The 21270-nt window shown below is 47.2% G+C and overlaps 1 protein-coding gene across 6 annotated transcripts in view; it reads left to right on the top strand.

Annotated features, from left to right (window-relative positions):
- MSI2 (musashi RNA binding protein 2) overlaps positions 1 to 21270 on the top strand; it is a 471444-nt gene that overhangs the window by 394762 nt on the left and 55412 nt on the right. For all 6 annotated transcript variants that reach the window (XM_049861313.1, XM_049861312.1, XM_049861314.1 and 3 more), the window contains exons 9-10: positions 9853 to 9967; positions 18352 to 18426. In XM_049861313.1, the coding sequence (XP_049717270.1) occupies positions 9853 to 9967; positions 18352 to 18426 (190 nt within the window). The remainder of the gene's footprint in view (positions 1 to 9852; positions 9968 to 18351; positions 18427 to 21270) is intronic.

Raw genomic sequence — 21270 nt, 5'->3', positions numbered from 1 at the left:
ACTTTGTCCAGGGCAAGTACTTTGTAGGACGGGTGGTTTAGTTTTCCGGTATAGTCCTATAAGGAAAGGAGTGACTGCTGTGAACTCTTTTCTTACAGATAAAAAGACTGAGGTGCCAAGGAGCTAGGCAGCTGATTCTCACTCAGAGAGCCAGCAAGCAGAGCAGGATTTAAACCTGGACCCTTAGCTCCTAGGCTAGGCCTCTATGTAACAGACAAGGTCCTGCTCTTAGATCTGGGCAGGGTGGAAGGCTGTGTTTATGGGGCACATTCTGGGAGAGTATTGGGGACCAGCTCCTTGCCACCCCTCGCTCAGACTCTGAACACCTCAAAGGGAAGAGCTACATCACGCTACTCACATTCATTTTTATATTCATTTTGTGTCCACACCCAACCCCTGCCTCATGTATAAGCCAAAGCCAAACCAATTGCTGTTGAGTCGATTCCAACTCATGGTGACCCCACATGTGTCAGAGTAGAGCTGTGCTCCACAGGGCTTTCAATGGCTGATTTTTCACAAGTAGGTTGCCAGGACTTTCTTCCAAGGTGCCTCAGGATGGACTTGAACCTCCAATCTTTTGGTTAGCAGCCAAGAGCATTAATGTGTGCCACCCAGGACTCCACCTCATTAACATTGTTGTTGTGTGCTGTTGAGTTGATTCTGACGCATAGAACCCTATAAGACAGTAGAACTGCCCCATAGAGTTTCCTAGGCTGTAATCTTTACAGGAAAGAGTCCTGGTGGTGCAGTGGTTAAGCACTCAGCCGCTAACCAAAAGGTCAGCAGTTCAAACCCACTAGCTGCTCCGTGGGAGAAAGATGTGGCAGTCTGCTTCCGTAAAGATTGTTGCCGTGTGCCATGAAGTTGATTTCTACTCATAGCAACCCCATGTAACAGATAAAACTGCCCTATAGGGTTTTCTAGGCTGTAATCTTTATGGGAGCAAATTGCCAAGTCTTTCTCCCATGGAGCCACTGGTGGGTTCAAACCACTAACCTTTCTCTTAGCAGCTGAGCACTTAACCATTGTGCCACCAGGGCTACTTTTTGCCTCATATACGGTAGGTGCTTAATATTATTAATTTATGTTAATATATTAGTTTAGTTAATATTATTGGTTTATGACCTCCTCCACTTTGCTGTCATTGGTTATAACAAAATGCTGAGAAGAGGAAACAGCGGATGAAATTAATTCTGGAAGTCGTGGGGCAATTAATTGTAGAGGCTAGACCCAGAGATGGCTTTGTGGAAGAAACAACATCTGAGTGGGCCTTGGGGGCTGGGTAGAGGGTGGTCAGGAAGAGCTGTGAGGGCAGGACCTGTGTGGCCAAGGGAACTGAAACGTTAGAACCGGAACGAACATTAGAACCGAGGAGGGGCTGTCTGACTCTACAGGTCACACAGAGTAATGCACAGGTCCGGTTCTGCCTCGAGGAGGCTGTTTCTGTCCCCCTCCACTGGGCCCTCGAGGCCTCTCCTCCGCCTCTGCTTAGCTGGATTATGTCCTTGCCATCCCCTCACCTTATCACTCCACAGGCCTCTTGACTCAACTTTCACCGCACGGCTGTCTTGAGCAGCCACCCAGGGCCCTATGCTTAGAAGGGACCCATGCTGAGTTTAATGCTTTGCTGTGGTGGTATTGAAACTCTTAATCATTGAACAAGGGCCCCTGATTCTCATTTTGCTCTGGGTCCTCCTCTCGACTCTGTGCCAGGTGCAGTGCTAAAGGTAGAGTAGTAGAATCAAGACTCGGTTCCTGCCCTACAGAGCTTGCTTGTGTTTGTATTTCTTGCTCTTTTGTTTGCCTGCAAGTTCCTTGAGGGCACATTCCCTCTCAGGCTTGGTTTTGAACCTGCAAGAGCTCAGTGTGGCATCCTGCCCTCGGGGTTTCCAGAGAGGCTGTGACTGACATAGAGGCAGAGGGAGGACTGACGAGGAGGGAGTCGGCTGTGGCTACTGGACACGTAGCCTTGCTGGAGGTAGAGTGGTTTCTGGAGATGAGGTCCCTCCCGCCTCAGGGAAGAGGTCTGTGAAGCTGTTGGGCTCTGGACCCTGAAGCTTGAGACTTGTGTGTTAGCTCCCCACTGCCTCTCCTGGGAAGGCACTCAGGGCCTACTGGCGGGAGAAGGCGATCAGCTTGGAGTTCTGGAGGTGCAGTGTGGTTGGAATCCACCAGAGCCTGGTTGGGGAGGAGCTGCTTGGAGACAAGGGAATGAGGCCATGCTGATCTCAGGACAGACCAGGTGGGGCCTCTGTGTCGTCGTCGTCTTTTTTTTTTTTTAAATAATGGATTTTATTTTTGTTGTTGAAAATATACCAATTCAACAATGTCTGCATGTACAACTCAGTGACATTGATTACATTCTTCAAGTTGTGCAACCATTCTCACCCTCCTTTTCCAAATTGTCACTCCTCCATTAACATAAACTCATTGCCCCCTAAGCTTCCTATCTAATCTTTAGAGTTGCTATCGTCAATTTGATTCCATATAAATCAAACCAAACCCTTTGCCATCTTAGTCATTTCAGACTCGTGGTGACCCTATAGGACAGAGTAGAACCACCCCAGAAGGTAGATTCGAACTGCTGACCATTTGGTTATCAGCCGAGTTCTTAACCACTATGCCACCAGGGCTCCTGATCCCATAAAGATAGTTCTTAAAGGAGAATAATGCTCAAGACAGACATTTTTTTTACTAATTAAGCCAAATTATTGTTTGGTTTAAAGAAGACTTCAGGGAATATTTTTGGTTTAGAGTTTAAAGATTATCTTAGGGCAGTAGTTTCGGGGGTTCATCCAGCTTCAATGACTCCCGAAAAGCCTGGATTCCATGAGAATTTGAAGTTCTGTTCTACATTTTCCCCCTTTTGATCAGAATTCTTCTACAGAATCTTTGATCAAAATGTTCAGTAATAGCAGCCAGGCATCGTCTAATTCTTCTCGTCTCATGGCAAAAAAGCCTCTGTTCCTTTAAGGAAGTTCTGCGGAAGGACGATGCTCACTGTGGAAGCCACAGGCTGCCTTCCCCCCAGCATTGGCTGCCCTGAGAAGCCTGGCCCCCATTCCCCTCACTCTTCCCACCAGCCAGACAGTCAAGGTTACTCTATGTACAGTGGGGGGGTGGTTATCCTTTGAATGGGTGCCTCCGCCCTGGAGGAGTCAGTTGTCACTAACATGACCTGCTTGGGATGAGAAATGAAGCTGCCAACACTGGCCTCTTCAGGCCAAACAGAGTTTCCTTGTCCTGGGCGGGAAATCTAGGCCGAGGAGCATGGCTCGGGTTTCCCAGACTGAGGCAGGCCTGGTTTCCCATCCGGCCCCCAGGGCAGCACGCTGACTGGGGCCTTTGTGTAGAGACCAGGGGAAAACAAAAGCCTTTTCACTTCTCAGGTTTCCCAGTGTGGTGTTCTCCTCAATGGCCAGGGTGCTTACCGCCACAAGGTTTTCTGGCCAGTAGTGGTAAGCCATTCCCACAGATGTCCCATCGCCTGATGTCAAGTGCTCCCCATTTCTTCTTCTCCCAAGAGAGGGTTTAGAGCAGAACCCACTCCCCTGGCATGTGCTGTGGCTAAAGTCCCAGCCCTACCATGCAGGTACAGGGTCCACAGCCACAGACTGGGTGTCTGATGTCTCTGGCCTCAGTTTTCTGTTCTATGGGGTGGGTGGGTGGATGGATGGATGAATAAAATGCTATAAAGCACGCTATTGAGTCAATCAACAAAATAGGAATATGAAAGATAGGTTAGATAAAAGTATTGCATCATTATAAAATGTCCTGAGGTTGATAACTGTACTGAGGTTATTTAAGAGAATGTCCTTATTCTTAGAAAATCCATACCATGATGGATGCAGCTAACTTTCAGATGGTTCAGAAAAAAAAATACACCTATAGGCATAGACAGAGAGAGAGAACATGCGCATGATAAAGCAAATGGAAAAAATATGAATGGTAGGTGAATCTGAGTAAAGGCTATACTGGTGTTATTTGTGCTATCCTTGCAATTTCTCTGTAAGTTTGAAATTGTTTTTAAATAGGAAGTTAGGAACACCACCAAACCTCCTTGCTGAAGTGCTTCCCAAGGCTGATGGGAAGATGCACCTCCCACCCTAAAGAGCAGCAGACACAAGAGCACTAGAAGCTACAGTGCAGGCTCCAGCACCCTCTGGTTTGCTCCCTGAAGGACATGTTGCTGCCTTAATTATCCTGTCGTTGCAGAGGGCTCAGTTAGGTCAGTGTTCTGACCTCATACCTGTGGGGCTTTCGAAGGGGGCCATACCTTCTTCTCCAAGGCCTGTTGGCCAAGCAAAGCAACATATTTGAAGAATGAAGTTTCCAAATAAATTCCAGAGTCCCTCGTAGGGTTGGCATGTCCTTGGCATTCACTCCTGGTGTGGGTTTGCTGCTAATGGGGTCACTAGGTGGCTTTGCCAGCTGTGAAATTTGAAAATGGAGACTTAGTCTTCCTGATATGAGCAGTTGGTCATGAGTTGCCTCTGGGGCTTCTTACAGGCATGAATCCAAGTGGAATTTGCTGATAAATCTCTCACCCCTCCATTCAGACTGCCTTTTTTCAGTTGCCATTTGAGTCAGTGGCAGTGACAGTCATTGTGGGAAGCTGCTGAGCTGTTGACTGAGGAGACTCAAGGATTGGTTCCTTCCTCCAAACTCTGCCCCCACCCAGGGCTGCCCTATGGAGAATGGTTTGAGAACGAGCTTCTTTGGGGGTAGGTGGTGTGGTGGGGAGTATTTACCATAAATAGGGCTTCTAGGGGGCTGTTCTGAAATACAGCTGGAGCAAGAGGCCTGTTTACCATGAGCACCATCTCTATTTTGTTTCTGTTGGCCATAGGGAACCAGACAAGTCTCTTAGGCTGCATTGGGAGGGAGTTCCCATGCCCCATCCTCTGTTCCTGGTGAAAACAGCCTTCAGTGCCCACTGCCTTAACAACCCAGCCTGCCAAACACCAAGGGTGGGAGGAGACCCTTCTGCTGTCCTGTCAGTTTACAGCTGTTCGTTGGTCACACGTGTTAGCTAGTCTCCAAAGATGGCCCCCAGTGATCCGTACCTCCCAGTATGCAGGCCCTTGTGTGCTCCCTTCCCACACTGAATCTAGACCTCTAGAATAAGGCAGAAGTAACACCGTGTGACTTCCAGCTTATAAGAAGCCTTGCCGCTTTCTTGGTGCCCTGATGTGTTTTTTACTTGAGATACTCATGGTTGGAACACAACCACCATGCTGTAAGAAGACCAGGCCACATGGAGAAATTATATGGAGGCACCCTCATCAACAGTCCCAGCCAAACTACCATTGACTGCCATGTGAGCTAAGAAGCCACCTTGGACCCCCAGGCTAGACAAGCCTTTCAATGGCTCCAGCCTCAGCTGCCATCTGACTGCAACTACATAAGAGACCTGGAGCGAGAACCCAGCTGAGCCCAGTCAATTCACAGGACCATGAGAAAGAATAATAAATGATTATTCTAAGCTACTAAGCTTTGGAGTAGTTTGTTGCACAGTAGTAGATAACTGGAACATCACATCTGGCCAGATGACTGGAATACGTGATTGGAACTGAGAAGATAGCCTGGTTTTTCACCTGCTCTAGTTCCAACTCTGTTGGTCATACCAAGCTCTCCAGCTTGCACAGGGCCCAGTGAGAGGATAGCGGGGGAGGTTGACCCAAACGTGGACTAACTCAAGAGGCCCCAGAGGCTAAAAGGCCCGGAAGAGATGAGGGGCAGGCTGATGTTTGAGTACTTCTGCTAATGTTAGAAGAACAAGACTGTCAGAGCCTGCCCTTTTCCAATAGATGGAGAGCTCTCGGAGGTAGAGGCTTGCCTTGTTTATCTTCGTGTGCCCCAAAGCCTGGCACTTCTCTCTGCATACTTCTGTTGAATTAAGTAGACTGGGTCTCCTTGGCCCCAGTGAGCATGTAAGTCAGCGCACGCTCTGCATAGAGGGCCTGGCAAAGTGGAGACAGTCCCTGATCCCCGCACTGGGAACTCAGTTTGATGGGGAAGACGTGGCCCCTGCCAGTCAGATGGGTGATGAAGTGACGGACATAGCTTTCATCTTCAGCAAGCCCTTGACCCACTGCAAGAACTCAGGATACAGGCCAAGAATAGCTATGTTCTTTTTCCCTTTGTATGTTCTCTTTGTCTAAGACATTAAAGGAGCAGGGGGCTGGATGGGCAGGCCTCCCGATCCTGAGAAACCTTTCCAAGCCAGATTCCCTGCTGTGACTGCTGCCTTCCGCTGTCATTCAAGTGCCCAGGATGTGCTGGGGTCCCCCAGAGAGTGCGTACGCCATGGCCTCTGGCCTCGGGGAGCGCTCACAGTTGACACAGCGGGTGGCTGACAGAACCCACGCAGTTGGTGCTGCCCAAAACACTAGCAGCAAAGACAGAGCAGAATGAAAAGGAGCTGCCAGCCCTGCTCAGTGAGAGGAAGAGTAGGTGGGTTTGTTTAAAATACTCCCATTACAGTCAGTTAACCTTTATGTTCCCTAAATGAAAATTGTATAAACCTGAAATTTTCGTTGATCAGGTTGCCTAGGAACAGGCAGCAGGTTTTCATAAGACAATGCAATAGATTGTCACCGATAGGGCTATTAGCAAGTGAGCTGGTTAGCAGTATTATCCTGGAGCCCGGTGTTGGCGGTCCGTAATTATCTGTCTGCCTGAGCAGAGCACGCCCATCTTCCCGGGCTCTGGGCAGGTCCATGCAAATGAGGTTTCTCACCGGCTGCTCTCAGAGTCCCCGAAGTGGGGCCCAAGGGGACAGGAGGCCAGGAGCAAGTTGTCACCCTTGGCTTAGGAGAGAAATCTAAAAGACCCAGTGTTGATGAATGTGTTTTTTTTTTTTTAAATCACCTTTCCTCCCTACTTGCAGCAGTAATACTCAAAGCAGAAAACTTGGAAAATTAACGGCAATAACAGCAAAATGCATGGTGAAAATTAAAAAACAAAGTCACTCTGAGACAACTCGTTGTATCTTTTTAGTATTTTTTTTGTCCTGCCATATAGATACTTGTTTAGTTTCCACGAAGTTGCTGCGATTTGCCTTTTTCCCTAGCGTGCTTAGGGTGACCAGGCGTCCTGTTTTGCCCGGGACTGAAGATTTTGCTTGTACCAGCCAGTTGCCATTGAGCCGACTTCAACTCATGGTGACCCAGAATGTTTCTGACTAGAGCTGTGTTTCATAGGGTTTTCAGTAGCAGACTTTTCAGAAGTAGATCGCCAGGCCCTTCTTCCAAGGTGCTTCTGGGTGGACTCGACCCTCCAACCTTTTGGTTTGCAGCCAAGCACCTTAACCACACAGCATGCTTTTCCATAGCTGAGTAACATCTGATCAGTGTGGGTGAGCCACACTTGGCTTAGCCAGTCCCCAGTTCCTGGACATTTAGGGTGTTTCCTTTTTTTTATTATTATAAGTAGTAATGTTGAACTAAAAAAAAAAAAAAACAAACTCATTGCTCGTGAGTGATTCTGACTCATAGCGACCCTGTAGAACAGAGTAGAACTGCCCCATAGGGTTTCCACGGACCAGCTAGTGGATTCAAACTCCTGACCTTTTAGTTAGCAGTGGAGTTCTTAACCACTACACCACCAGGGCTCTGTCTACATGTCATTGCAGGGTAAATTCTTAAAAGTAGGATTACTAGGTCAAAGGTTGTATACATTTACAGCTTTTGAAATATTGTTAGATTGCCCTCCAGAAAAATATATGCCAGTTTCCACCCCTTCTCCCCACACCCTCAGGAACCCTGACATCAGACAGTCCTTTATCACTGCCCATCTGATGGGTGAAACATGTCTTCCTTATTCGCCGTTTGTGAATTGCCTGTTTGTGTCCTTTACCCATTCTCTGTCAGGGTGCCCACCCTTTCCTTATAAGCTGTAAAAACTCTTTGCTTTAAGCCTGTCGGTCGTGAATGTTGTGCCATCTGTCCATTTTTTAAAAGCATTTGTGATTATCATTCTCGGAGTTATTTGGTGTCTTTGAAGAAGGGGGAGTTAATATTTTAGATAATTAAAGCTTAAGCACTAACCAACCTTAAGCACTAACATATTTTTCAATTGAACTACCTGGGACAAGAGTATCTCCAAAATGGGTAACCCAGATACATCCCTTTTTAAACAGTATATATCCGAACACAGTCTAGCTTTGTCTTGGTATCTCAGACTTGCCGTGAACGATGGTAATTTTCTGTGTTATAGTGATACCCTCAGCAGCTGCTGAGCTAAGTGAAGTTTTTGCCTCTATACCATATGGCCCCACTCTGCTTTTTAAGTAAGACACCTAATTCCTCTCTTTGCTCCATCACAGGCTGTCATACTCTTATACCTTTTTTTTTTTTTTTGCTGCTGTAAGCATCCCTGCCTCACCCTACAACATCCTCTCTTTATCAGCAATGCACTTGATTGCTGGGTAACCATGCTTGTTCAATTTATCTGCAAAGTACCAGCATGTGAGTCCTGAGCAAGAGTCTGAAACAGAGTAGGAACTTCAGCAAGCAACTATTTTCCTGGATGGTTGCAAACAGTTTGCATCCGTCTACTAACATAAAGGTTGGCAGTTCAAACCCACCCGTCGTTACTGCAGAAGAAAGGCCTGGTGCTCTGTTTCCTTAAAGATTATAGCCAACAAAACCCTATGGAGCAGTTCTACTCTGTAACACATGGGGTCATCAAAAGTCACAATCGATTTGATGGCAACGGGTTTCGTTTGGTTTTTTGGTTTTGCATTTCATGTAGTTCAGGGTGTGTGAGCAGAGCAAGATTAAGACGTTTTAGAGGCAGAAGGGAATCAGGGAAAATTGGCAACCACTTGAGGATGTAGCTCCAACATGAGAAACCAGTCATCCAGGTGAACAGAGTCAGTGTTTAATCTGGTGACTTCACCCAGCACTGCGCTGGTATAGGTTTTGTGTAAGTGGCAGCATCACTGACTAGAAATTTTAAAAGTCTGGTTTCTAGGCCTGGACCTGCTGGGCTGTGGCCTTAGGCACATTGCACAAGCCTCTGACACTCACTTTTCTCGTCTGTAAGATTAACTGGCCAGCCTGTTTCATAAGAGAATCAGATGACCTGAAGTGAGGAACGTGATTACCTGAAGGAAACTGAAAGTAACTTGTGAGCCTTGATGGCTCAGGGGCAGAATTCCCACCTTCCATGCCGGAGACCCTGGTTTGATTCCCAATGAGTACACCTCATGTGCAGCCACCACCCGTCTGTCATCGGGGCCTTGCATGTTGCAAGCAGAGCTCCCAGACTAAAACAGACTAGGAAGAAAGGCCTGGTGATCTGCCTCCCAAAACCAGCCAGTGAAAACCCCATGTATGACACCGATCTGATCGACAACCAGTCATGGGGATGGTGCAGGCCTGGCATTGTTTCCTTCGGTTGTACTTGGGATCATCCTGAATCAGGGGCCAGCTCGACAACAGCTCATGACAATGGCAAAGGGCCAAGGATTTATTGTTATTATTACTGCTATTGTTGTTATTATTCCAGACACATCAAACAGTTGTGGTCTGCCTCCCTAACTCTCCTGCCTTCTCCGCAAGCTTCCATCTGAGCTCTAGCCCAAGTGTGTCTATCTTGAGCTAACGCCCCCGGGCCTCGACAGTAACCCAATTTCATCCTTGTAGGTTTTTTCAAAGCAGGATTTGCACAAGCGGCATGTTTTCTTAAATATTTATTTTGCAGACCATTTACTCGGCACGGCTATTTTTACAATGAGTAAGGAGCAAGGTTAAAAATAACTTTGCCGGTAACCAGATCGGTTCTGCATCTGACATTTTCGTGGAATTCATTTGCATCTCATTTGTTCGCCTTTCTGTTTAACAGGTAGAATGTAAGAAAGCTCAGCCGAAAGAAGTCATGTTCCCACCTGGGACAAGAGGCCGGGCCCGGGGACTGCCTTACACCATGGATGCATTCATGCTCGGCATGGGGATGTTGGGTGAGTCCCGGCAAGACCTGAGGCCACAGCAGGGTCACCATGGGCCAGGGAGGGCTGTGGAGGCCTCTACACCCAGCTGGGCCACCCACGAGTCAGGCAAACTGCCTTGTCTCCCCGAGCCTCAGTTTTCTCATCAGGAAATGAGGATGTAATCCCCACTTGCAAGATAGTTGTGCCAGTTGGGTGAGCATCTTATCCTGTGCCTAGCTCCTAGGAGGCGCTGGATGTTATTTCCCTCCGTTCCACCCTCTTGTTCAAGAGGTGGTGGATATGGTGAAGGTACTTGGCTGCTAATTGAAAAGTTGGCAGTTGGAAGAAAAGCCTGAGTAATCTGCTTCTGAAAGGACAACAGCCTTGAAAACCCCATGGAGCACAGTTCTACCTTATACACGTAGGGTCACCGTAAGTCGGAATTGACTTAACATCAACTGGGATTTTTTTAATTCAAAAGAAGAGTCCCTGGGTGATGCAAACGCTTAATGCACTTGGCTGCTAAGAGAAAGGTTGGCAGTTTGAGGCCAGCTGGAGGTGCCTCGGAAGAAAGGCTTGGTGGTCTGTTTTCAAGAAAACCCTATGGAGTACAGTTCTACTCTGACACACATGGGGTTACTGTTACCCGGGGTCCATTCGATGGCAGCTGGACAATTCAAAAGAAGGAAAAGTCACTCCCCTGCCTCCCCTCTCTGCTGAGTGGGAGTTCTTCAAGACCCAAGAATGCCTGGTGGCTTAGCTCCTGTGGGCTGAGGCTACGTTTTCTAAAACTTGGGAGAGGAGAGGAAATGGTAAGGTGGGTGGTAGTCCTGTATTTAAATGATTTAACATTTTTCTTTTGGGATATCAAAATTTGCATTTAAATGGATGTTTTAAATAGCCTGTTTTACTCTTTATTTGCAAAGAAAAAAAATGATAAAAGACAAAGTGTGTTTGTTCTGACTAAAAATGATCTCTCCTGGCTTTTAAAGAAATTGAGTTGCATATTATGCCCCTTTCCTTAAAGGTATCTGTGTCCTTCCTGCGTAGATAATTGAAAATCTTACGGCTTAAATGGCATGAAAGATGGAGAAAGCAGTGGTGATGCGTAATGGTGTGGGTCGCAACAATAATTAGAAATTTCAAGGGGCGAGAACAGTATTTTAGTGCAAGTTATTGTGTGTCCGGAAAATACTAATTAAATGGGATAAATGGTAGTTAATGGTAAAATTCCTTTCAGGCACATGATCTGTCTAGTTTTAATAGGTTTTCATTTGGTTTGGCCAAGAGTCCCTCTTGTATATTGTTTGATAAGCTCTTTATAGATTTTCAAATTTGCTGCTGTTTAAATCATTTCTGGCTTAGTTTTAAATTTATAACACTTTTCTTGGTCTTAAAAAAAACGGTATCTACTTGTCTGAGGAAATCACAAGGGCAGGTAAAGTTATTTTGAGGAACTTTAAGAAATGGAAAGAGATGCCTTGAGAATACTTACAAAATGGGCAAGATGTTAGTTTTTCTCAGATTTTTTTTTAGGTTTAACAGAGCTTCAAATAAAAATCCCATTGTAGTTCCTTAAAAATTGGTCAAACGATTCTAAAACTTACCCAAAAGAAGAAACACAAGAGAATAAATAAGAAAATGTTTTAAAAAGAGGAACAAGAAGAGACTAGTTTAACCAAATATCAGAACATAGTCCAAAGGTGCAGTAATTAAAACAGTGTGGTAAGTATAAATATACCCTGTTTATAGTAAAGATGAAAAAGCCTAACTAGATATATATTTATATGTAAGAGTATAGTCATTTTAAAGGAATGATTACAGAATCAGTGAGAAAGGAGAATTATTTCCTGGTTGACTATAAGACAATCACCTCTTGCTTGAAAGATAATTATTGTTTGGGCCTTACCTTATGTTGCATACCAAAATAAACTCCAAATTTAATAGTCCCGTTTATTTATATTTTGGGGGGGGGGAGGTGAAAATATACACAACAAAACATACATCACTTCTACAGCTTCCACATGTATAGTTCTGTGACATTGGTTACATTCTTCAAGTTGTGCTACTTTTCTTGACACCCTTTTCCAAACTATTCGACCATCACTAATACAAACTCACTGCCCCCTCTAAGCTTCTCATCTATCTTTTTGAGTTACTGTTATCAGTTTGACGACGTGTAGATAATTCTTTCAAGGAGTATAATGCTTAATACAGACATTCTTTTCTAATTAGGCCAAACAATTATTTGGTTCAAAGATGACTTCAGGGAATAGTTTTGGTTCAGGTTTAAAGATTTCTTCAAGGTAATAGTTTCAGAAAGTCATCCGGCCTCAGTGGCTCTAAAAAGTCTGGATTCCATGTGACTATCAAATTCTGTTCCAAATTTTCCCCTTTTGATCAGGATTCTTCTATAGAATCCTTGATCTAAATGTTTAGTATTGGTAGTTTTTTTTTTATATTATTATTGCCTAATTTTTTTATTGTATTTTTGGTGAAAGTTTACACAGAAAATTAAGTACCCATTTAACAATGCTTTTTTTATATAGTAAAAACTAGTTTTTTATATAAAAAAAATTTTTTTTTATATATATATAAAAGAAAAAAAAATTCTTTTGCTATCAAGTTGATTTTAATTCATGGCATTTCCACATGTTTCAGAGTAGAAGTTCACTCCATAGGGTTTTCAATGGCAGTAATCATATGGCAGTAGATTGCCAGGCCTTTCTTTCATGGTGCCACAGGGTGATTCAAACCGCCAACCTTCGGATGAGTAGTTAAGCACAAACCGTTTGCTCTACCCAGGTGTTTGAGACCGGTGGTAGAGAATTAGTGCATTGCTGAGGCCTGGAAGAATAGCTTCACCCTCAGCTCAGAAAAGGAATGTGAGACTGGTTACACAAATTAAAGAATGTAGTCAATGCCACTAAATTGTACATGCAGAAACTGTTGAATTGGTGTATGGTTTGCTATGTATATTCTCAACAACAACAAAATAAACAAAATTTAGGGGAAAAAAAAGAAAAGCTTCACCTTGCAGACCTGGAAATGGAAAGGTGCTGTTGACCAGATGAAGCTCTTTACCCAGCTAAAGGCATTCTTACCAACACTGGTCCTGAGATGTTGTGGTGGTGTGCCCGCGAGTCGATTCCGACTCATAGCAACCCTATATGACAGAGTAGAACTGCCCCATAGGGTTTTCTAGACTGTAATCTTTACAGGAGCCGATTACCAGGCCTTTTCTCTCTCGGAGTTGCTGGTGGGTTTGAACTGTCGACTATTGAATTAGCAGCTGAGCACTTAACCGTTGCACCACCAGGGCTCCTTTTGTCCTGAGAAGCCCCCTGTGAAATCATGGCCTAGTGTTCTCCAACTTTAAGCCCCTCTGAAACAAAAGCAATAAATAAATTAACTATTTAGAACAGTCATCTGTTGGCATTCACTAGCTGATGGAAAGGAGTTTAGCTGGAACATACAGCTATGAGTCTAGACTCATTTGTAGTTTCAGCTGAGATTTTTCTCTTCCCAAGAGATCTGTTTGGGTCTTTCCCAACTAGGTTTCCATTTGTTCAACTATTCCCTGGTGGACAGAGGAAACTCAGAATTCAGCTCTTCATTTTCCTTCTAGAACAGCACAGTCCAATAGAACTTCCTGCTCTGGTGGAAATATGCTATATCTGTGCTGCCAATATGGCAGCCACTAGCCACCTGTGACTGTTGTGCACTTGAGGTATGGCTTATGTGACTGAAGGACTGAAGTTTTCACTTTATTTAACTAAACTTAAATGGCCGCGTGTGGCTAGTGGCTACTGAATTGGACAGCAGAGGTCTAAAGGAGCCCCAGTGACTCAGGATGTCAACTTGGGTCTTCACATCCTTGCTTAGGGAGGGCTCTTGGCAACTTGGTATTGCATCTGGACGCAGACCCTGTGGTGCCAATGTGGTCTTCCTGCTTCACTCAGCATGCAACAGACAGTTCACACTCTGATAGTTCCCTGGATCCAGTCTTTGTCTCTTTCAAGTCAGGAGCCTGGTGGGAGCAGATTTCCATGACTCTGGGTAGCTGAGGACAGAGCCTGGGAAAAGATGAGTCAAGTACCCATCTAGAATCCAAACATCTTCTAAAGTCAGAGCAAAGATCTAGAACCACAGTTCTGAGGTTCCACCAGCATCACCAAAATAGGGCCCCAAAATGAGCTGACTGGCAAATCTAAACTCTGTTGTGGATTCTGATTTTTGTTCCCATGATGAAAAACTGATCTGCAAGGAAAGTGGTTATCCAGGCAGGAGGCTTGGTTTTTTACCTTAGTGACAAGAGATAATTACTGTGGGATTGATCAGGCATCCAGAGTACTGGAGCAAATAAATTGTGCAGTGGCCAGTGCGGGAGGGGCCCAGCTGCTAATGGAAGTGGTGGCGAGGTCATCCCGCCGTAATGTGGCTTGATGGAGCATCCACATGGGTCTGCCATAATGTGCTATTGATATGCAGCCAGCCAATTTCCCCTGTGTGGCTGGGGCTGTGAGCCGCTAGAGCAGAGCTAGGCTTCACAGCAGTAAATGAAGAGGAAAATTGAAGTAATGTTGTATTATAAATTTATGATTTCATCTGCCTGACCTAGAGGATATTCAGTGATGGGGGCGTGGGGGTGAAGATAAGATCCCCCACCCTGCAGAGGCCATGCTCTCATCTTTGTTGTACAGGAGATGACATTGACACATCCAGGAAGATTGGGATGAGGCCCCAAGTTGGGGTGAACTTGGTCGTGCTTTTCTGTCTTCTTGTCAAAGAGGAAGGTTTCGGGTATGCCAGCAAGAAAACAGATAAAATGGCATTGCACTGATGGCCCTAGTGTAGGGAGGAACTCGGAGTTCCACCCTGTGGCTATCTCCAAGAGAGTCTTAAAGGTGACACCAGGGCATACACTTCAGCTGTCAGATTGACACTAAAATATTTAAGACTCCTCAGTGCTGACAATAGAAGCAACGGAGGCATTTTTCATTAGGAAGACCCCATAGGCAGTAGTGATGTGGCTGTTTGCATATGATCTGCTTATCCATGTTGCTGAAATAGTAGTATAAGAAATCTAGCTCTGAAAAATCTGATTTGATAGCAAGTGATTAATTTGAAGAATTGAGCTGCCCCTACCATTTAAATAAATCCCAAGGAAGTAGTCAATGTGTGTGTCCATTTAAGGCATCTGAGTCCTGGTCTTTGCCCCTCTTCCCTCCCTTTTTTCTCCCAGGAGCTCAGTGTCCCACTTGGGTCCTGCTCCTCAGTTAGTAGTTACTGGAAAGCCACTGGGTCATTTTGTCATGCCCGGGCATCTTCTGCCAACGAGGCTCCTCTCTGCCGGAAAATGAACACACAGAGGAGCAGGTGAGGGCAGGCGGCAAGACCCTTTTGAGGTGGAAACATTTCAATTGGCCAGTGCGTTATGACTGCAAATTTCAGCTGCTAATTGAAAGGTGAGAGGTTCGAGTTCACCCATGGGCAGCTTGGAAGAAAGGCCTGGTGATCCACTTCTGAAAAATCTGCTGCTGAAAACTCTGTGGAGTGCAGTTGTACACTGACACACATAAGGTCAGATTCCACGGCAGCTTTTTTTTTTTTTCCTGAAGCAAGAGAAAGGAGCCATAGCTGGTCTCAGTTAAGAACCTGGGCAGGCTGGTGCTGCAGGGAACCTTTAGGCTTTCTACAGGGGGCAAGACTCAACCTCAGACAGAAGAGAGAGGCCACATAGGCATGGCCTTGGGCCGGAGGCAGGACTGGAACCCAAGTCTTCTGGCTGCCAGTCCAGCCAGCTTCTGGTCTGGGTCTGCTGGCAGATCCACTGTTCACAGGCAGAGGCCACGGCACCACCAACCACAGGGAGGTGAGGAAAGGGTTCCTGTCTCTGGGCCGCTGGGGCATGAGAGCTTCAAAGAGGCAGCAGGAAAACCAGCAAGCTGTGAGTCATGCCACTGGAGCACTCTGAAGATAGAATTTAGGAATGATTCTCTTCCTTAGCCCTTACTTACAGCGTCAAAAATGCTTGGTAACTTGTGAGGATCCACTGGGTAGGGAGATGACAAGACCCCAAGAGCTTGTGTTTAGGGGCATTTTTAAGGGGTGGAATAGAACCCCCCCACCCGTCTGTCATTTTGTCATACTGTGGTGGCTTGCATGTTGCTTTGATGCTGGAAGCTGTTACCGGTATTTCAAATACCAGCAGGTTCACCCATGGTGGACAGGTTTCAGCGGAGCTTCCAGGCTGAGATAGACTAGGATGAAAGGCCTGGCAGTCTACTTCCAAAAATTAGCCAGTGAAAACCCTATGGATCACAACAGAATGTTGTCTAATATAGTGCTGAAAGATGAGCCCCCTAGGTTGGAAGATGCTCAAAATACACAGTGGTCACAGCAGTGAACTTGAACCTACCAGCCATCATGAAGATGGTGCTGGACTGGGGAACACTTCATTCTGTTCCACATGGGGCTGCTGTCAGTCAAATGACTGGATGGCAGCTAACAACAACATAGAACTCCAGAGGCACGTGTGGAAAGAGGTCGCTATCGCCCTCACCACTGGAAGGTGTGGAGACTGTCATAAATCAACTGATGGAAGAAGCTTGCCACCGGTGTTCTTGGTGGCAAGCAACGGAAACAACTCTGACTGCTAACTGTAAGCAGCAAAGGAGATTATGGGAAGCGTCTTGGGCAACGCACAGAACTGGCAGGAAGAATGGAGAACCAGACTTAGAAAACAGGCAGGAACCAGGGGAGCTGGGTGGTCACAGCCACAGCCAAGGGGACAGCCCAGGAACAGCCTGGTCAGGGCCACTGTTGCTGCTGGATGCTGGACTCTGCTGATGACTCCAAATGAATTCTAAACCATCCCTCCTCCTGCCTCACTGGTTCCATGTGCAGATCCCAGGAAGGTATCCAGTTGGCCAAGCTCAGGCTCCCCAGCCTGCCTCTCAGCTGCCAGGCTCAGGGAGAGAGGAGAGGGACCTTTTCAGCCTCCACAGTGGAAAGGGGCTTATCTCCAAGACTCACACACAGAGCAGGGTGATTAGATGGTGAGCAGCAAAACACAACCACAAACGTCTACCTGGGTGGTAAAAGGAAAGTCAGACTAGTGGTAGGGCTGGAAGGTTGGCTGTGGGATTCTTTTTTTTTTTTTTTAAATAGGCTTTTATTTTTTAGAGCAGTTTTAGGTTTACAGAACAATTGTGCAGAAAGTAGAGTTCCTGTTCACACTGTTTCACCTATAATAGCTTGCATTTGTGAGGTAGGTTTGTTACAATTGATGAGCCAATACGGATACATTACTAACTGAAGTCTGTAGTTTACATCAGGGGGCAATGGTGGTTCAGTGGTAAGGCTCTCACGTTCCATGCAGGAGACCTGGGTTCAATTCCCAACCAGTGCACCTCACGCACAACCACCACCCCGTCCATCAGTGGAGGCTTGCGTGTTGCCATAATGCTGAACAGCTTTCAGTGGAGATACCAGACTAAGATGGACTAGGAAGAAAGGCCTGTTGATCTACTTTTGAAACATCGGTCATTGAAAACCCTGTGGATCACAGCAGTCGGATCTGCAGCAAATCACGGGCGTGGACCAGGACCAGGGCATAGGACTGGGTCAGGTGTTGTTCATTTGTGCACAAATACATTAACCGTTTGCAGTACTCAGGGCCTCCCGGAAAAAATGTGCTTGCTGTGAAATGCGCCATTGAGACACGTGGCACAAAGCTCCTGGGCCATGCTCCATTGTACACGTTTAGCACATTTTAACGCACCCAGTCCCTCACCTTTGTCAGAGGGCCTTGTGAAGGTACTGGCAGCCCTATAGAGTGTCCTCCCTGTGGACGTGGGCTCCTGGGACCTCCCTTCCCTGGGCCACATTAGGCTCATTAGGCTGGGCGTCTTCCAAGGGCACAGGGTAGCTACAAGTTTTCTTGGCCACTAATCAGCAACCCCTGAGTACCTCCTGCTGTGTCTGGTACTGGCACTGCTGTCCCCCTGCCTTGGGAGGGGGCATTACAAGGACTTTAATCTCCTACTGTCAACAGCTTTAAGGTAAAGTACATTCAGGCTAAGCTCTCCAAATGTCAGAGCCAGGCACCAGCCCTGTGTTTGGAGCTAATGTGTGGCATTTACTCTGTGGGTTCAAGGAGGTGTGTGGGCTTTGGGGTCTGGATGCCCAAATATGGGTTAATTACCAGTAAGCTGACAGCAGTGCCCCCAGTCCCAGGAGGAAGGTGACACAGCCCTGGGTAAAGACCCTCATGGGAGACAAGTCAATTTTGTGATGGGAAATAACTCAGTTATTCCCCATTCCCACCCTCCTTGGGAGGTTACCCAGACTTGAGGCAGCTGTGCTAACGGGACTCTGATCTTTCTCCCTCTGTTCTCCCTCTGTTCAAGGCTACCCCAACTTTGTGGCAACCTACGGCCGCGGCTACCCCGGATTTGCTCCCAGCTATGGCTATCAGTTCCCAGGTAAGTGTCTTTATCTCAGGGGCTTTGGAAACACGGGAGGTGGGGGTCCCCTGAATAGAACGCAACGCATACACACATTCATTTCTGAAACAACTATGTGCTCACTTTCAACTCCACTTACGCCAGAGTCAGGGGGCAGCTTAGAGTTTCCAATTAACAGCAGTATTTATCGGTGCTGAGGATTTGAGAGGGGCAGCTTTTAAAGGAAAGGGAAAGCACAAAGAGGAGGCCTCCCTCTGCTCATGCGTATCTTCCCGCGACAGGTTCCTTCTCGCTGGAGACTGGACTCTAGAACTAGGGTTTTCTCTCACCGTCTGCCTCCCCCTTGCCCGCCTCCGTCAGTGTGCCTGATGTCTAACGTCTCCCGTCCTTCCTTTCCACCTGTCCTCCTCCAGCTCCTTCCTAACAACTCTCACCCCCTTCTGGTGTGTGTTGGTGTCATGTTGTTGGGGTTTTGTTTGCTGTCCATCCCAGGGGGTGGTGTTAGCTCCTCCCTCCCTCTGTGTGGGCTCCAGAAACTTGAGGCAGAGCCACAGTGATGCCAGCTCACTCCCGGTCTGCTCTGCACTCCTGGTCTGCTCCAGCTCCAATGGAGCTGGCAGGCCTGGGGCCCCACCTGGAAGAGCAGCAAGGGAGTGTGATTTGTAGGGATAGGCAGAGGGATGCTGTGTGAAGTGGCAATTTGTGGGGTTTTGCTGTTCCCCTGAGGAGGTCTACCAGACCTGGAGTGCAGATGAGAGTATATCGGGGTCTTTGTGGGTAGGCACAGCCAAGGTTCCTAGAAGAGGCATTAGGAGCAGAGTTTTATCCTCTGTGGGTTCTCTGCTGAGGGAGGAGGCTCTGTAAGGAAGCTGAGCTTTGGGCAGAGTTTCACTCCTGGCTGGTCATCATGCCTAGACTGGGGAATCTGGAACATCAGGGTCTGAGATGAACTAGGAAGGAGAGGGAGCAGAGAGGTGGCCCTAGAAGGAGGGCGCTGTGAAGTTAGTGAGCAGCAGGGCAGTGATGGTTGTGTGAGGAGCTGTAGCCCAGACTTCCCTCAGACCAAGCTTTGGGGCGGGGAAAGGTGTTGGCTGGGGTTTGTCAGAGCATTCGGGACTCTTAGAGCCATGTCCTATGGGGGACAGATATCTCAACCAGCAAAGGAATCCCTGGGCTCTTGTCCTGGCTCCAACACCAACTGGCTGAGTGACCATGGCAGGTCAGCAGCTCATCTGGGCCTCAGCCTTCTCTTCTGTGAAGGGTGGGATCAGGTCGGGTGGTCTCGGGTCTGTGCACCTTCCTGAAAGTGTGGATGAGAAGTCAGGTACAGCAGCAGAAGGTCAAGGTGGAGGAGTAGGTGGCAGACCTCCCATGAGCATGTCCCCTGGGGCCAAGGCAGTCTCTCCACCTGGGTGGGACCCTTAGCACGGATCCTTGGCCTCCCTCAGGAAGACTTCCCCACAGATGACTGCTATGGGGTGGCTGTGGGCACCTCAAACTGAAGGAAAGATGGGAGCTTGACAAGCACTGTTCAGAGTTTGCTGAATCTATTGCCTCCATTTGATTATCCACATTTACATATGGGAACCCCAACGCAGACAGGCTAAGAGCGCTGTTCAGGGTTCAGAGCCAGGATTTGGACTCAGGCAACCTGGTTCTCAACCACCACTCTCCACTGTCTCTCTAGTGTATGCTGCCCAGGACAACACTAGCCACCTGTGGCTGCTTAAAGTTAGATTTATATTAACATGAAATAAAATTAAAAGTTCAGTTCCTCAGTCACGTGAGCCACATCTCAATGACTCAGTAGCCACATGTGGCTAGTAGCTACCACACTGGGCAGCACAGAATAGAAAGTTTCCATCATCACGGAAAGTTCCATTGGAGGGCGCTGTTCTAGAGCATGAAGGGAGAGGTGCATTGTGGTGGTGGCACGGCCCGTGCTTACGGGCACATACACGTGCACGCACTGCCCATCCTGGGAGAGCTATAGTGTCATCACCCCTGTCCCCCATTGCTTGCCTGTCCTACTCAACCTAGAAGCCGGTGACAATTTGGGAGGAAGCTTTTCTGTCCCTTCCACCCCTGGCTTCCTTCCCAGGGGACAAAAGATGTAGGGACTTAAAACTCTCAGCTGAGAGTGCCAGCTAGCCATTGTTCCCTCATATGGCGCTAATCCCAGGAGGGCAGAGTTGGGGGGTCTTATGTGGAGTCATTTTGGGGCAATAAAGGGGACCTCACACTAGGGCCCCTGTTTCACCTGAGAGCTTATCCTTGGTGCCCCGTGAGCAGGCTTAGGAATCTTCTGAGAGAGTTCTGTCTCAGTGATCTCTGCCCCTGGGTTTGCCCCAGACAGATACTCATTCAATAGTGACCAAGCCAAGGCTAGGCAGAATGAGAGAGAGTCCCATGGATGCCGGCTCTTCGCCATAAGCTGAGGCTTTGGGAATAGGGGCCAAGATGGAGTAGCCATGCCAAGGGCCCAGCTGTGTTCACTATCAGCAGTTCCTGCAGCCTAACTCAATCAGCTGGGTTTGAATGGGGCAGAAGTCAGGCATTAAGATTTATAGACAGTGGCTCCCTGACCCGTAAGAGTTAGCTATCTTGTTTTCTCTCAGCCATCCAACTTCCCATTTCCCCATCCTTCCCATTCACACCCTGGAAGCCTTTTCTTTGTCCCCGCTGATGATCAGAAAGGGACCACTGGTGGCCACAAGAGTGAAGCTGCCTGCTCTCCGGAGGGTATGGATGGACCTCGAGTCGGGGAGGGATAGCCCAGTGGCTGGAACTAGCCTCCCACTTCCCTTAGTGAAGAGCCAGGTTGGTTTCAGAGTCCAGCTCACTCCCAACCCCACCACCTAA

The sequence above is a fragment of the Elephas maximus genome, chromosome 19 (genome assembly GCF_024166365.1).
Source record: "Elephas maximus indicus isolate mEleMax1 chromosome 19, mEleMax1 primary haplotype, whole genome shotgun sequence".
Classification (NCBI taxonomy): domain Eukaryota; kingdom Metazoa; phylum Chordata; class Mammalia; order Proboscidea; family Elephantidae; genus Elephas; species Elephas maximus.
This window is presented reverse-complemented; position numbering and strand designations above follow the sequence as displayed.